The following is a 14,369-nucleotide window of genomic DNA, read 5'->3' on the forward strand; positions in this document are numbered from 1 at the left end:
TATCTATTAACTATGGATAATCTTAAAAGGGATATAAAAATGAATAAAATAAGATAGATATATAAAATTACTATAAGTACCGTATATATTTAAATATCAGCTAAATATAATATTTCACAATATTTGTAAAAGTACTTCCTTTAGGATAATTGGTCTGAAGTGTAATCGTAAAATAAAGAAATAAATATAAGGAAAAAAGATTATAAAATAGATAAAAAAAAAATTTTTAAATCACATTATGTACATAATTTTTGACTGATTAATGTGTCTAAATATATATAAAATTATTTTCCTCAAGAGTCATAGATTATATATAAATTTTATACTGATTGAGATTTATTTTTATGATATGTTTTTTTTTATTTAATGCTAAAAATAAAAACAAACTTTTTGAATTTAATATTAAATATTATAAAAGAGTAAATAAATAATTTAATAAAACTGGAATATAAAATACAAATTATAATAATATATAGTAAAATGAAGAATATTAATATGAGTAAATCATTGGTCAAAGTATATTTTTATTTAAAATTAAATTTTAAAATTTTATATGTTCTGTTAAATGGGTATTAAGTTTTTACAATAAACTCTTTGATAATAAAAGAAATCTTTAATTCTTATACATTATAAATATAATTTATTATATTTCACATAATTATCAATCAAATAATTTTAAGAAATTATGAAGTAAATGAACATATGTTAATAATGAACTTTTCTAACACTTTAATGATTTAAAATAATAAAAATAAAATGTTCATATTTTATGAAATGTTTAAATATTTGAAACAGTTATACTTGAATGAAATATGTTTTCATTTTTTTTTCTTACCATTATGTTCTAATAATAAAAGGGTAAAAAATATTAATAAAAAAAAATATAGGGTTAAAACCAGTAAATATCTTATTAATACGTATATAATGTTATCAAAAAAAAATAATGAAAGAAGAATATAGGAAAACAGTGAATATATCCAAGTGAAATAGGTGATGTATAAAAGAAGTAATAATACAAAAAAAAAGTTTAAAACAAATAATAAAATATATTATTATCTAATAAATAGTATGAAAAAGTTTTATGATATAATAGATTTAAACAATTTAAAAAAAAATTTTTTTTTCTTATATTTGACGTTAAGAACGATCTATTAAAAAAAATGGTTATTTTTAAATATCCGTTAATAAATTAAAAAAAAAAACTCATGTGAATAAAAATCTTTATAATGTCAAAGAAGGAAGTAAAAGTGTTGATATAAAATATATAATAAAAATTACACCTATTTTTTTTTAAAAGTATTCACAAAGATTAATTTATAATATTTTACTAAATATACATTATGTCATAATAAATTTAAAAAATCAACCAACCTAAAACTTTTAATACATCTTAAGAACCAAAAAAAAAAAATAATAAAAAATTAATTAACAAAGTGTATGATAATAATTTTTATAAAAATTTTTACTAAATTGTACTAATATTTATAAAGTGTAATAATAAAAAAAAAAACTTGTTCAATATTGTTTAATATCTTTAAAAATAAGAAAATAATAAATTTTGACAAATGCTAAAGTCTAAAAATATTTTTCATACTAAAAAGCTAAATTTAAAAGTATTATTAAAAAATTATTTTGAAATATAAATAAAATGAACGTTACCTTCTACTGTTGCTTCTCTTTATTTTTATAATAGAATGTGTCTTCATATATTTTGTTGAATAAAACATTTTATAAATATTAAAAATTTTTTTTATAAATAAATTAAGGCTTTCATTAAAAGTGCATATAAATAAATTATTAGAACACATTTATATCCAAAAGAAATACAAATATTTCATCAATTTGATATTATTATTATCTTTATTATATCACAAAATTCTTTATTTCTTATTTTAAAAAAAAATTAACTTTTATAAATAAAAATTATAACTATGTTTTTTTATAAAATAATTCAATATATTTAAGTATTTAGTAACATTATTATTATAAAAAATTAATAGCACAAAAGATATTCTTCTAAAACATATATTATTAATATTTTTTAAAATATATACAAAAATTTCTCTTTTAAAATTTTAACAAATTAATCAGCACCATTTAACATACAATTAAGTAATATTTCCTCATATTAAATAAATTTTAAAAAGTTATTTTTTCTCACAATACTATTGATGGATAATGCATTTTAATAAATTTCTTTTTAATTTACAATATAAATATTACCTTTTATGAAACAATTTAAAACTACTTAACTGAATATTAATAATAACGTATGGTATTTTAAAACAAATTAAGTATTGCAAAAAAGATATTTTATATTTTTAAAATGCAAAAATATTATCAAAAAAAAAAATATATATTAGTATACTATGGATTAAAAGAAAAAAGGTATATTATTATGGAATATAATAAATTTTACTTTATAAATTATTCCTTAAACTTAAAAGGTATTTTAATATTTAAAAGTCAAAGTTTATGATGGTATTCAAAGGAATGGTAGGCTATTTTAATGTTGATAAAATAATTGTTATTTTAATATTAATCGTATTTAATATTAAAATAAAAAGGTATTAGAAATTGTTAAAAAAATTTATCAATAATTAAAAAAACTTATATATAACATTTTTGTTAATTTTTGGTAACTATTTTGGTCTCATAATAACAACCTTATTTGTATTTAAAAATATATATATTTATATATGTATATATGTAGGAAGAATAATTAAAAGAATGAAGTAAAATTAACATATTAAATAATAAAATCTTTTTTCTTGAATAAAAAACAAAAGTTAAAAATTAATACCAATCAATTATATATAATCTATTTTAATTAATTACAACATTTTATTATGTAAACTTACTTTTATTAAAATGAGATTGATTATAGTAATTTTAAAATGTATGTTAAGAAAATAATATTTTTTTAAGAATTATTTAACAAAAATACTGTATTATTATTTATAAAAAAATTGGAAAATTTGAATGATATGAAACTTTGTTGTTAATTGAACTTTTACATATAACATATTTAATTATTACAATAAAACTGTTTATAAAATTGTTTTAATTTATGATCATTGTTATTTTTATTATCATAAAATAAATCATTATAAAACAAATAATAATAATAATAATTTTTGATACCTTCATTACATCCCTCCTTAACACCTTTCTTTTCCTGATATAATATATTTTTTTCCATTATTTTTTAAAAAACAAAAAAATTTTTTTTTTCCTCTAAAAACAATACATAAAAATTTAGTAATTTAAAATATTTTGTAAAACCTTTAGACTAATTTTGTTTTTATTCACAAATATTAATTATTTATAATTTCCCATTACTTTTATTCTCTTAAAGCTATTTGTACTTTAAAAGTATATATAAAAATTTTTTTTTGTCAAAATGTAAATTATTTAACCAATTATTGGTACTTTTAAAAAAAAAAGAAATAAAATGAATAAGAAATAAAAAAAAAGAAAATTAAATAAAAAAAAAAGTGTTAATCATGATAAATTTTCTATAAGTATTCATTTATTATTTTTCACAGTTATGTTGATAAATTTAAATATATAAAAAAAATTTTAATATTATTAAAATATGGTAAAATTAAATAAATAAATTATTTAAATTGGAGTATTTAATTAAAATTTGATTCATGATTTCTAGTGATAGTAAAAAAAATTTTAATCCATATGTTCCATTTCTTGTTTCTGCAATATCAGGAGGGGTAGCTGGTGCTGTTGCTAAGACTGTAATTGCTCCAATGGATAGGACAAAGATAAATTTTCAGGTTGATGCAAATAGAAGATACTCAACTAGGGCTGCCCTCAACTTTATTATAAAAACATTTCAAACAGAAGGTTTTTTTGCTCTTTTTAGAGGAAACTCAGCAACAATGCTTCGTGTTATTCCATTTGCAACATTTCAATATGCCTCATATGAGGAGTATAAAAAATTATTTGAAGTTGATAAAGATGGTAAAAGAACTCCATTATTAAGGTATGTTGCTGGTTCATGTGCTGCTACAACAGCAACCTGTTTAACATTTCCTCTTGATACTTTAAAAGCTTGGTTATCAGTTATTAATAAAAAAGAATATAATGGAATTTTAGATCTTTGTAAAAAAAAATATAATTGTCATGGTATTGAGATATTTTATAGAGGTATTACACCAGCCCTAATTGGAGTTATTCCATATGCAGGATCAAGTTTTTTTACCTATGAAACATTAAAAATTTGGTATAAAGGCAAATTATTAAATATTTTTTACACATATTAAATAACTTTTTTAATTTAGATGAATTTAAAAATGAACCTCCAGGATATTGGCGTATGGCATTTGGTGGATTGAGTGGTGCAATTGGTCAGACAGCATCTTATCCATTTGATATTGTACGTAGACGAATGCAGACTGGAAAAATTTCCAAAAATCAAAATATATTTAAATCATTATTACTAATAATAAAAAATGAAGGAATTATTGGTGGTATTTTTAAAGGTCTTTCAATGAATTGGATAAAAGGTCCAATGGCTGTTGGGATATCATTAACATTATATGATACACTACATCTTAAATTAAAAGAATTATATGTTAAATAGAAATAAAAAAGAAAAAAAAAGACAAATATTTTAGATCTTTTATTTTACTAACAAATAAATTTATATAATACTTCGTACTTTTGTGAAACAAATTTTTTAAAATTAAAATGATTTAATATACATAATTTTATTTATTACATTTATATTTATGGCATATTTTATTAATTATTTATAAATATTTAATATTATTAAACATCATTATAGGACAAGTATATTTTTTTTTTATTTTTATTCTCTACCACTTCATAGATTACCAAAATATTAATATAAATTTCATTTGTTTTTAACAATAAAAAAAAAGAAATATTTTTTTTTTTGTTATTCATTAAATGCCTCTCCAACTACCTTTATTTTTTAAAAAAGAAATAAAAAATTAAATATTGTTCTTAAGATTTTATATAAATTACATAAACAAATATTAATTTATTTATTTTTTAAAAAAAAAAAATATTTATTATTTATCATTTTTTTACTTTATTAAATTTTTTCCTTTATTAGTATTATATACCATTTTTATTCAATGGGAAGACTTTCATGAACCACCCTTTACACGTTTTGAAGATTTTTCCTCATATTTAATAGAGGACTCGTTAAGTGTCTTGGTTAAAAAAAAAAGTTGTATATCATCTGTTAAATAATTGCAACTAAAGGCTTATACATTTGGATAAATGCTTTTAAATAATTGAGATTTTATTATATTTCCTCAATCTAAATTATCACCATTCAGGTATTAGAAGGACGACGACGATTTGGATCTATTGTTTGATATGCTGGTGGCCGTGGGGCTGTTGTTATATCAATAGGAGGTATTGCTGGTGCTGATATAGCTGATAAAGCTTCTTGATACGAAGGGGGTGGTTCTAATATTTTAACTGAGTCATCGAGTGATAAGAAATTTGATAAACTATTTTGATTTGATAAATTATGCCCAACATTACTAGTTGATGTTGAGACATATCCTTGCATACGACATTGATTTAAAAAATGTTCAGTAACCATTCTTTCCCGTTCCTCTTCATCAAGTGGTGGAAGTCTATTAACAATATTATTAGAATAATTTTCATTTAAATTTCCTCTTCTTCGCCTTCTTCTACCTGAATTAATAGTAGTATTTTCTTGTACATATGCATTCCTTTTTGGACATAAATCAAGACGACATATTGCACATAAAAAAGTAACTAGTATAAGTATTACAATTGGTATTACAAAAACAATTGTCCAAGAAGTAGAGTAATTTTCACAAAAATTTCCAGAATACCAATTATTATTGCATGAACAACGTCCCTCTCCATCAATTGGAGTTCCACCATTAAGACATTTTATATATTGACAAAATTCTCCAGTAATAAATTCAGAATTTGGACATCTAAAAAAAAAAGTCATTCATAAAAAAGTATAATCAAAAAGAATGTACTTTTGGATATGTCATATTGTCTTTTTTTTAAGATTTAAAAAAAAAAAAAATGTCTAAAAGAAAGACAACTTTCAATATAAAAGGCTATTCAATTTTATAAAAACATTATCTTAAATGTATCTTATTTTACAAATATTGAGTTTAAACCATACAATATTTCCGTATAATTTCCTTTAAAATATTATAAGTAAAAAATAAATAGTGTAGTAAAAGCACAATTATATACAAACTTTAAATCAAATATACATGATTTTTTGAGAATTTTAAAAAGAAAAAAAAAGTATTAACTTACTGGCATTGAAATTTTCTAGAACTACTTCTAGATGTTTGAATGAGCCTACCACCATTAGCACAATTTACTTGTTCACAGTAACTACCAAAATGATATGGTGGACAGACACATTTACCGGTTCCATCTTTATATCCTTTGTTTTTACAATCTTTCTCAAAACCTATAAATTTTCCTATTCCTTTACCAAAAGCAGAAAATAAATTTCCTATTCCTAGAAAAATAAATAAATAAAGTGCAATAGAAAATATAAAAATATATATGGTATAACTTTTAGTTATATTATTACATCATAAATATATTATAATTTATTTTTTTCCTTACCACTTATAAAATCTGTAGATGATTTGGATGTTGTAGAAATTTTAGTTATATTAACTCGTGGTGTTGTTGATATTGTAAAATTATTTTTAATGATTTGTAAACTATCAGTTTGTTTTGACAATTCTGATATATTTATATTACTATTAATTATATTAAGGTGTTTCCTAGCTATTTCTTTTTCAATTCTCTCTTCTTCTTTTACTTTTTCATCTTCAAAAATGTTAACCAGTTTAGGTTTATTAATATTATTATTAGTAACTTCATCAAAATTTGTCTCTTTCATTATTTTCTCTATGTTATTTGTAGAAACATTTATGGAAGAATTCAGTGTATCATTAGTATTATTAGAAATATTATGTCTTTTTGATTCTTTATTAATTAAATTATTTATAGATACTTTTTCTTTATTAATAAAAGAAGGACTATCTTCGGTAATGTTTTTTACTTGTTCTGAAAAAAAAAAAAATATTTAAAAAATTAAAATTATATAATAGTTAGTAGAGTGCAGTTAATTAAAAAAATATTATTAGAAAAACATACGATATTGTTGTCGGTCTGCTTTTCTAGCATCATCAGCATCTAACAATTTTCTTAACACCCCCCTTTTCCTTCTTTCCTTAATTAGTAATTCTCTATTTATAGAAGGCGTGTCTCTATCTAAAACTTCATCATCATTTTTCGATACCTTAACATTTCTATTCATAACATCTTTCTTAGTGGTTACTTTCTTTTCTGTATTATGGAAGGTTGAAGAAATTGTACCTTCATTTTTAATGTTAACTGAAGATACAACTATTCTACTTTCCATCTTATGCATCAAAGAACATGTACTATTTTTTCATTAACATAGAAATACTACCAAGTTATTTTGTACAATAAAAATAAACCTAAAACTTTAAATTTAAAATTAACTCAAATAGTTTTATAAAATATATGATAAAGGATATATCAACCATAATGTACACAAATATATAAAATAAGTATATTAAAAGATATATTAAAAATTTTTCCTATTTCATATTAAGGTTAACATTACTTATTAATTGATTTAACCCATCACTGGTTTCCCTTTCTTTAATAATGTTTAATTTCAAGATAGTTTTAAATAGTCTGCTTTAACAACACATTTAAATTATCATTATTATTAGTTGTTGATAATATGTGCAATAATAGTTTAAAAATATATCTTATATATTTATATGACAAAGCAAAATATATATTAATTTTTTTTTCATTTTAACTGCTATAAAAACCCGTCATTAGCAATAGTAATAAATAAACATAAATAAAAAAAAAGATACAAAATCTAAAAAGCATTAAAAAAAAAGTAGAAAAATTAAAATATGGTTATTGGCAATTGCAATATTAAAAACAATAATATTTGTTATTGATTAATAAACTAAGAAGATATCAACCTAACCATTTCTTCCTTATTTTCTGTTCTTGTTTCTTTTCTATTTAGGACTGTTGTAGTAGTATCAATATAATAATTTTCCTGTTCAGAATTATCATTTCGGAAGGCTTCTAATAAATCATTATGTAATGAAACTCCTGTACTTTTACCATCATTATTTCCTTTTTTTTTAATAAATTTCTTGAAAATATTATAATGTGATTGTCGGGAATCTAGAGATCCAGATAAAAAACGAATCTCTGACAATTCTTTTTGATTTTCATTTAACCATTTGACAAATGCTTTTAACAAACAACGTAACTCCTGCAATTGTTCCTCTCCAAAATTCTAAAATATATATATATATAATATATATAATAATGAAGAGATTATATTTATTTTTAAATATTACTAAATAAATAAACATTTCTATAGATACATTAATTTTTTTTTTTCAATATTCTAATTCATTTTAAGCTTATTCAAAATAAATTTTTCCCATTATATCACATAGATATACTAAAGTATTTGAATAGATTTGCTAGAAACTTTAATGGCTTATGTTTCTCTAAACATATCTTTCCCATATTGAAACCCCAACAGAATTGAATTTTCTGTCAGTTTATCTTGTAAAATTATCTCTCTCATCAATTTGTAACATTTTTCAATATAACAAAATATAAATAAATAATTTTCTTAACATCAAAATCTAATTTTGAAGCTTGTTTTATATAACTATTAACAAATAAAAAATAGCAAATAATTAGTTTATCTTTATAAATGACAAAATTGAAATTTATATTTTTTTCCATTCATATTAAATAGCTTTAAATATGAAGAAAGATTTAATTATAAAAAGATAAATATAATGATACTCTATGTTATTTAAAAGTATAAAATAAAAATAAGGGGTGAATAATCATTTTAGGATAAATTTCATATTTAATATAACTTACAGGATATGTCCAATGTCTACACCATTCATGCATAACACTAATTTTTTCTATTAACTCTGTTTCAAGGACTGATGTTGCTGCCTTTTGTAATCTTTTAAGGAAGGATAATGTTGATTCAGAGTCAAGGCGAATTAACTCTGGATTTATACAATATAACTGGCGATCTGAAAATAAATATATAATATAAATATTTATCTATATATTATTATTATTATTGTATTTATCTATTTTAGACCTCGTGATAAATATAGAATTTAACATACCTATGTCATGAAAAATTTCATCAAAAGCAATTAACCTATATACATAAGGTTTATTTGCATCTGGAAAAAAAATATATTTAAAAAAATTTTTTTTTATTTATAAAAAAAATCTCTTACGATCTGCAATAACTGTACAATCTGTAAATTTTGGATTATAAATATTTCTAAAATATTGAACATCAGAAATTTTCTTTTTAATAGATTCTCTAATATTCTTAAAAAAAAATATTATTATATTATAATAAATTTATTATTAATTGAGATATACCTTTGTACAACCAATTCCAATTCTTGTATCGATTTGTTTTCTCAAAATACTATTTCCCGCTCTTGTTGATTGGCGAATGGCTATCAAGAAAAAGCTAATTATTATCTAAATAATTTTATTAAAAAAAATGAACAACTATATTTTGTGTTAGCTTAACATACAATAATTATAATGGTAAAGAAAAATATTATACTATAGCCATCCAAAATCATTGTTTAAAAAGATGTTTCTGGTGATAATAAACAATTGTAATTTTAACTAGTAATACATCAGAAATTCTAGTATTTAATACCCTTTATGTCCTTGGACCGCGACTTTAATTCCATGATAAAGAACATAGAACGTTATTTATCTTTATTATAACATTATCATGTTCTTATTTTGTTTTACTAATAAGATATTGGCAAAAAAAAAATATGTATATTAAAATTGATAAGTAAGAAAAAATTTAATGTTATTAAAATCTTAATTTCTATTACTGAAATATAAATTTCATATTGAATGGAAAAAAAAAATAAATATAAAATAAACTTTTTTATTTTAATATAAAAATGTTATTAATTAATAAAAGTTAAGTAAAAAAAAATCCATCTATTTCTTTAAAAAGATGTATACTTAATTTACTTTTATAAAAATATTTAGAAAAAATATTAAAAAAAAATTTTGTTTTTGACAATATAGAGTAGTAGTAAATATTTAAAATTAACTCAAGCTAAAAAGATAATTAAAAAAGGAGGATAAAATAAAAATGTGTTATAAGAAAAGAAAAATTAAAATTTATTAAATCAAGGAGTACTCTTTTTTTTTCTGATGGTATACTACATAATATAAAATGAATTAGTATGTAAAAATAAGTTATATTTAAAATTTTATACATATTGAAATTCAGAGACAATCATGAAATTTATTGTGTCATTCATCCATTCTTTTAATTCTTATTTTAAAAATTATATCTTTTTATATTTAATTTACTCAACAATAAAGCACAGTTATATATGCTTATGTCATTTTTATTTTAATATTCATGTCATCAACAATCTCAAGTTTCTCTTTTGGAAAAATAATATATATATATGTATAAATTTATACATATTTCAGCAACCTTTATCAATTTTAATACCATTAACAGATGTTATGCTTTTTTTATTTTTAAATCAACCTTGTATGAAATCACCACCCATAGATTAAGATGCTTCATCTCATTTTGAAAAATTTTAAACAATAGTCATTAGAAATAATATGCTTTCAGATGAATAATTATTAAAATATTTTATCTTTAAGTTAAAAAAAAAATAAACAAAGATTATTGTTTCTAAACTTTTAATAACTAATCTTTTGAAATCCAGTAGTGTTGATAAAGGAAAAAGTAATAAAATGTTAGTATTTCAATGAAATGTTAATAATAATATTTTTAACATCATATCAACATTTAACTGGAATTATTGAGACATCAAACTTAAATTGTAAATATAAAATGTTGACTCATTAGCAAGAGCACCTTTTTGATCACAATATAAAAACTGATATTTTTAAGTTGTTTAAAATTATTCACATTTATGATGACTCCTAGTTATATATATTATTTTGATTTATTTTATTACAATTCTAAAATTTTTATCAAAAGCATGTTATAAGAAGTTATTTTATAAAACTATAAAATAAAGCCATAATTATAAAAATAAATCATACCATAAAAACACACCATCTTGCTAATTATAATCAAAAAGTAATAAAATTTAAAAATAACAATGAAAATACTACAGAAAAAATATAATTCAATTAAGTATAAATTAAATTTTAACATCTAATGATGCCTTAATATCATTAGATAATACTTTAGATAACAAATAAATTATATATTGTAAAAGAAATGATAAAAGACACTTAAAAAAGTTGTTTCCAGTTGAGGAAATAAATAAATAAATTTTAAGATATTTTACTATAAATTTGTATGTTAGTTGCCTTTTCACAAACCGATTTTTATTCTTTGAGCAAAGAAATTTAATTTGTCAAAAAAAAAAATGATAAGACAAAAACATTTATCCATGTATAAAATAAGAAAAAAGAGAAAGTAGATAATAAAATTTAACTTTTTTTTAGTTGATAATTTTTTTAGTATTCAATTTCTAAATATTATAAAATCTTTTGTTGAAGAAGTGTTGAAGTAAAAACACTGGAAATATTTAAAAAATTTTTTTCATTAATTTAGATACAATCTTTTATAATAACAGATGGATGACTTCAATAACAAAATCAAAGTGTAAAATAATAATTTTATTAATTTATTTTTCCACAAGGACATTTTTAAAAGAAAACAATTTTGAAAAATTTACCATCTAAAAAAATATTATTGCAAAATTGTGGTGATGAAAGATGATATAAAAGAAGGTAGTTATAAAAATTTTAAATCTTTATCAGGTTAATTAGAATTTTTATATTTTAAACATTTCATATACAATTGATAAATTTTTTTATTTGTAATTATTAAAAAATTATTTAATGAAAATTGTAGTAATATTTATTTATTAATCTACAAAACAATGATCTGGGAAAATAAATGCAGCATTTAAAAGTTTCATTTAAAAAAAAATGTAAAATTTTATAAAGATGTAATTAAAATTACATTATCATAACTAAAACAATTTTTATTATATATATATTGTTTAAATTACTATAAACTATACATTATATAGATAGATTAAAAATATTTAATCACTTTAACATTTTATAATTTCATAATAATAGTATAATTATTACAAAATTTGAGGACTATTTGATTTTAATAACTATATTAGTTAAACTTAATCATTATAACAAAAGTATTAGCATTAGTTAAACTATATAATAAGACCACAATATACAAGTGTAACTTTTGCATGAAAATTATATGATAGTATTGAAGAAGAAAATAAGTATTTTTATAAAATATTATCTATATTAAAACAAATGGTTACCTGGAATATAAATCTTTTATCATTATTTTTTTTAAATTATCATTTTGTTGGTGGAAGTTTTTTTTATGTACAAAGTGTTAAAGAATGCTATGATAATAGATGTCCAAGAGGAGATTGGTTTCATTACTATACATGTAATACTAGTGAATGTGATTTTCATCTTCAGGTAAGATATTTTACATTTAATTGATTTATCTGATTTTTAGCCTTACCTCTATGTAATATGCCTTATTATGGTTCTTGTATTTTTGTATTCATTAATATGTGCTTTAATGAAATTTGTCTGTTACTTCAGACAGCCCTCATTATATGAAGATTAAATGTTTTATCTTATCAAAGAAAATTTATATATAAAAAAAATAATGCTATTATAGATTATGTTTTATATTTTTTGTTTTGTAACTGAATAAGCAATAAATTATTCACTTTTTTTTAAAATAAAAAAAAATCAAAATTAAACTGGTGGCCATCCAAGTTGTCTACCACCAAGAACATGAAGATGTAAATGATAAACAGATTGACAGCCATGTTTTCCATTATTAACAACAACCCTATAACCATCCTTTAATCCAAGTTCTGAAGCACATTTAGCAGCTGTGATCATAAGTTTTCCTAATATATTTTCATCTCCTGATTTAACTTTTTCAAGCATAGATATTCTTTGTTTTGGAATAACAAGAAAATGAACTGGAGCTTGTGGTGCTACCTAAATATATGTTTTCATATTAAAGAAATATATTATCTTACATCATAAAAAACCAATGTCTAAAATAATGATAAAATAAATTTAATATTATAAAACATACATCATCATCTTCATGAATAATTTTAGCAGGAATTTCTTTTCTAATGATTTTATCAAAAATTGTCTCCTGCTGAGTCTCAGCAGATGCTGTTTGTGCTTTCTCAATCTCAGAAGTCATAGCTCTAAAAGAATTACGATAATTCAAACTATAGATATTAAATAATACTTTTTTGACTGCAAACATTCAATAATATAATAATTTTTAATTGTAACACCAAAATCATCTTGAATAGAAATTTATAAAAACATTGGTAAAAGATATATGCAATTGAAAAAATATGATAAAAATAAGATAAATAATAATTACTTAATTTTAAAAATAATGACTAGTAGGCTAAACAATATTTTGAAACATTTAATTATAACTAAAAAATTGGTTCATCAAAGGAATTTTTTATCAAACACATTCAAAGATCTTCTTCTCCCAGAATTTCCTGAAAAAGGAAGTTGTTGTGGAAGTGGTTGTCAAAATTGTGTATGGCTTGTCTATACCAAAGATGTCCTTAATATTATAAAAAACCATCCAAATTTTAAAAATGAATCAGATAAAAAAAAAATTTACCAAAACATTGAATCTAAACTTAAAACTGAAATTGAAGATCCTAACCTGAGAGAATTTATTTTAATGGATATAAGGAGCATACTCAATTAGTCTTTCTACTTTATAAATATTGTTTTTAATCAGGACTTGCTAAAAATGTTTACTTCCTAATAATAACTTTAAATTTTAAGTAAAAAAAAATGTTACTTTATAAATTATATAATTTACTTTCTGTAAATACAATTTTTTTTTTCAATATTATAATTTTAATAAACATTTATCAAAATATTTCCTTGATAATAAAAATTTTTAAGGCTTCAAGTTTTAAACTTACAAAATTATGCCTGAAGCCAACAAGATGTATAAATAATTTTAAATATAAATGACATAAAAAAGTAAAAAAAAAAATTTATAGATAAATAAGATTATTATTAATTCATGAAAAAAATATGAATAGCAAATGAACATTACTTTGATGAATTGTTTTTATTAAATACATATTTAATTTTACAACAATAAAACTTTTTTTTCAATATTAATTGAGAGTAGATAGAATGATATT

General features: G+C 20.0%; 5 protein-coding genes across 5 annotated transcripts; 2 read left to right on the forward strand and 3 right to left on the reverse strand.

Moving 5' to 3' along the window:
- Positions 1 to 3,656: 3,656 nt before the first annotated feature.
- On the forward strand, positions 3,657 to 4,600 carry SRAE_2000306800 (Graves disease carrier protein; the record flags this gene model as incomplete). Its single annotated transcript, XM_024654217.1, has 2 exons — positions 3,657 to 4,248; positions 4,299 to 4,600. 2 exons carry the CDS (start codon positions 3,657 to 3,659, stop codon positions 4,598 to 4,600), a joined length of 894 nt encoding a protein of 297 aa, XP_024507611.1.
- Positions 4,601 to 5,323: 723 nt separating this feature from the next.
- SRAE_2000306900 (Epidermal growth factor-like domain-containing protein) lies at positions 5,324 to 7,444 on the reverse strand (the record flags this gene model as incomplete). The annotated part of the gene is made up of 4 exons (XM_024654219.1): positions 5,324 to 5,966; positions 6,307 to 6,517; positions 6,628 to 7,077; positions 7,168 to 7,444. 4 exons carry the CDS (start codon positions 7,442 to 7,444, stop codon positions 5,324 to 5,326), a joined length of 1,581 nt encoding a protein of 526 aa, XP_024507612.1.
- A 582-nt stretch (positions 7,445 to 8,026) lies between these two features.
- On the reverse strand, positions 8,027 to 9,719 carry SRAE_2000307000 (NICE-3 predicted family-containing protein; the record flags this gene model as incomplete). The annotated part of the gene is made up of 6 exons (XM_024654220.1): positions 8,027 to 8,368; positions 8,977 to 9,140; positions 9,240 to 9,299; positions 9,357 to 9,453; positions 9,508 to 9,612; positions 9,669 to 9,719. The coding sequence occupies 6 exons, from the start codon at positions 9,717 to 9,719 to the stop codon at positions 8,027 to 8,029; spliced, it is 819 nt and encodes a 272-aa protein (XP_024507613.1).
- Positions 9,720 to 12,453: 2,734 nt separating this feature from the next.
- On the forward strand, positions 12,454 to 12,781 carry SRAE_2000307100 (Hypothetical protein; the record flags this gene model as incomplete). The annotated part of the gene is made up of 2 exons (XM_024654221.1): positions 12,454 to 12,627; positions 12,668 to 12,781. The coding sequence occupies 2 exons, from the start codon at positions 12,454 to 12,456 to the stop codon at positions 12,779 to 12,781; spliced, it is 288 nt and encodes a 95-aa protein (XP_024507614.1).
- Positions 12,782 to 12,915: 134 nt separating this feature from the next.
- On the reverse strand, positions 12,916 to 13,789 carry SRAE_2000307200 (Histidine triad nucleotide-binding protein 1; the record flags this gene model as incomplete). Its single annotated transcript, XM_024654222.1, has 5 exons — positions 12,916 to 13,167; positions 13,209 to 13,226; positions 13,268 to 13,388; positions 13,433 to 13,490; positions 13,759 to 13,789. The coding sequence occupies 5 exons, from the start codon at positions 13,787 to 13,789 to the stop codon at positions 12,916 to 12,918; spliced, it is 480 nt and encodes a 159-aa protein (XP_024507615.1).
- Between the last annotated feature and the right edge of the window lie 580 nt (positions 13,790 to 14,369).

The sequence above is a fragment of the Strongyloides ratti genome (assembly GCF_001040885.1).
Source record: "Strongyloides ratti genome assembly S_ratti_ED321, chromosome : 2".
NCBI lineage: Eukaryota > Metazoa > Nematoda > Chromadorea > Rhabditida > Strongyloididae > Strongyloides > Strongyloides ratti.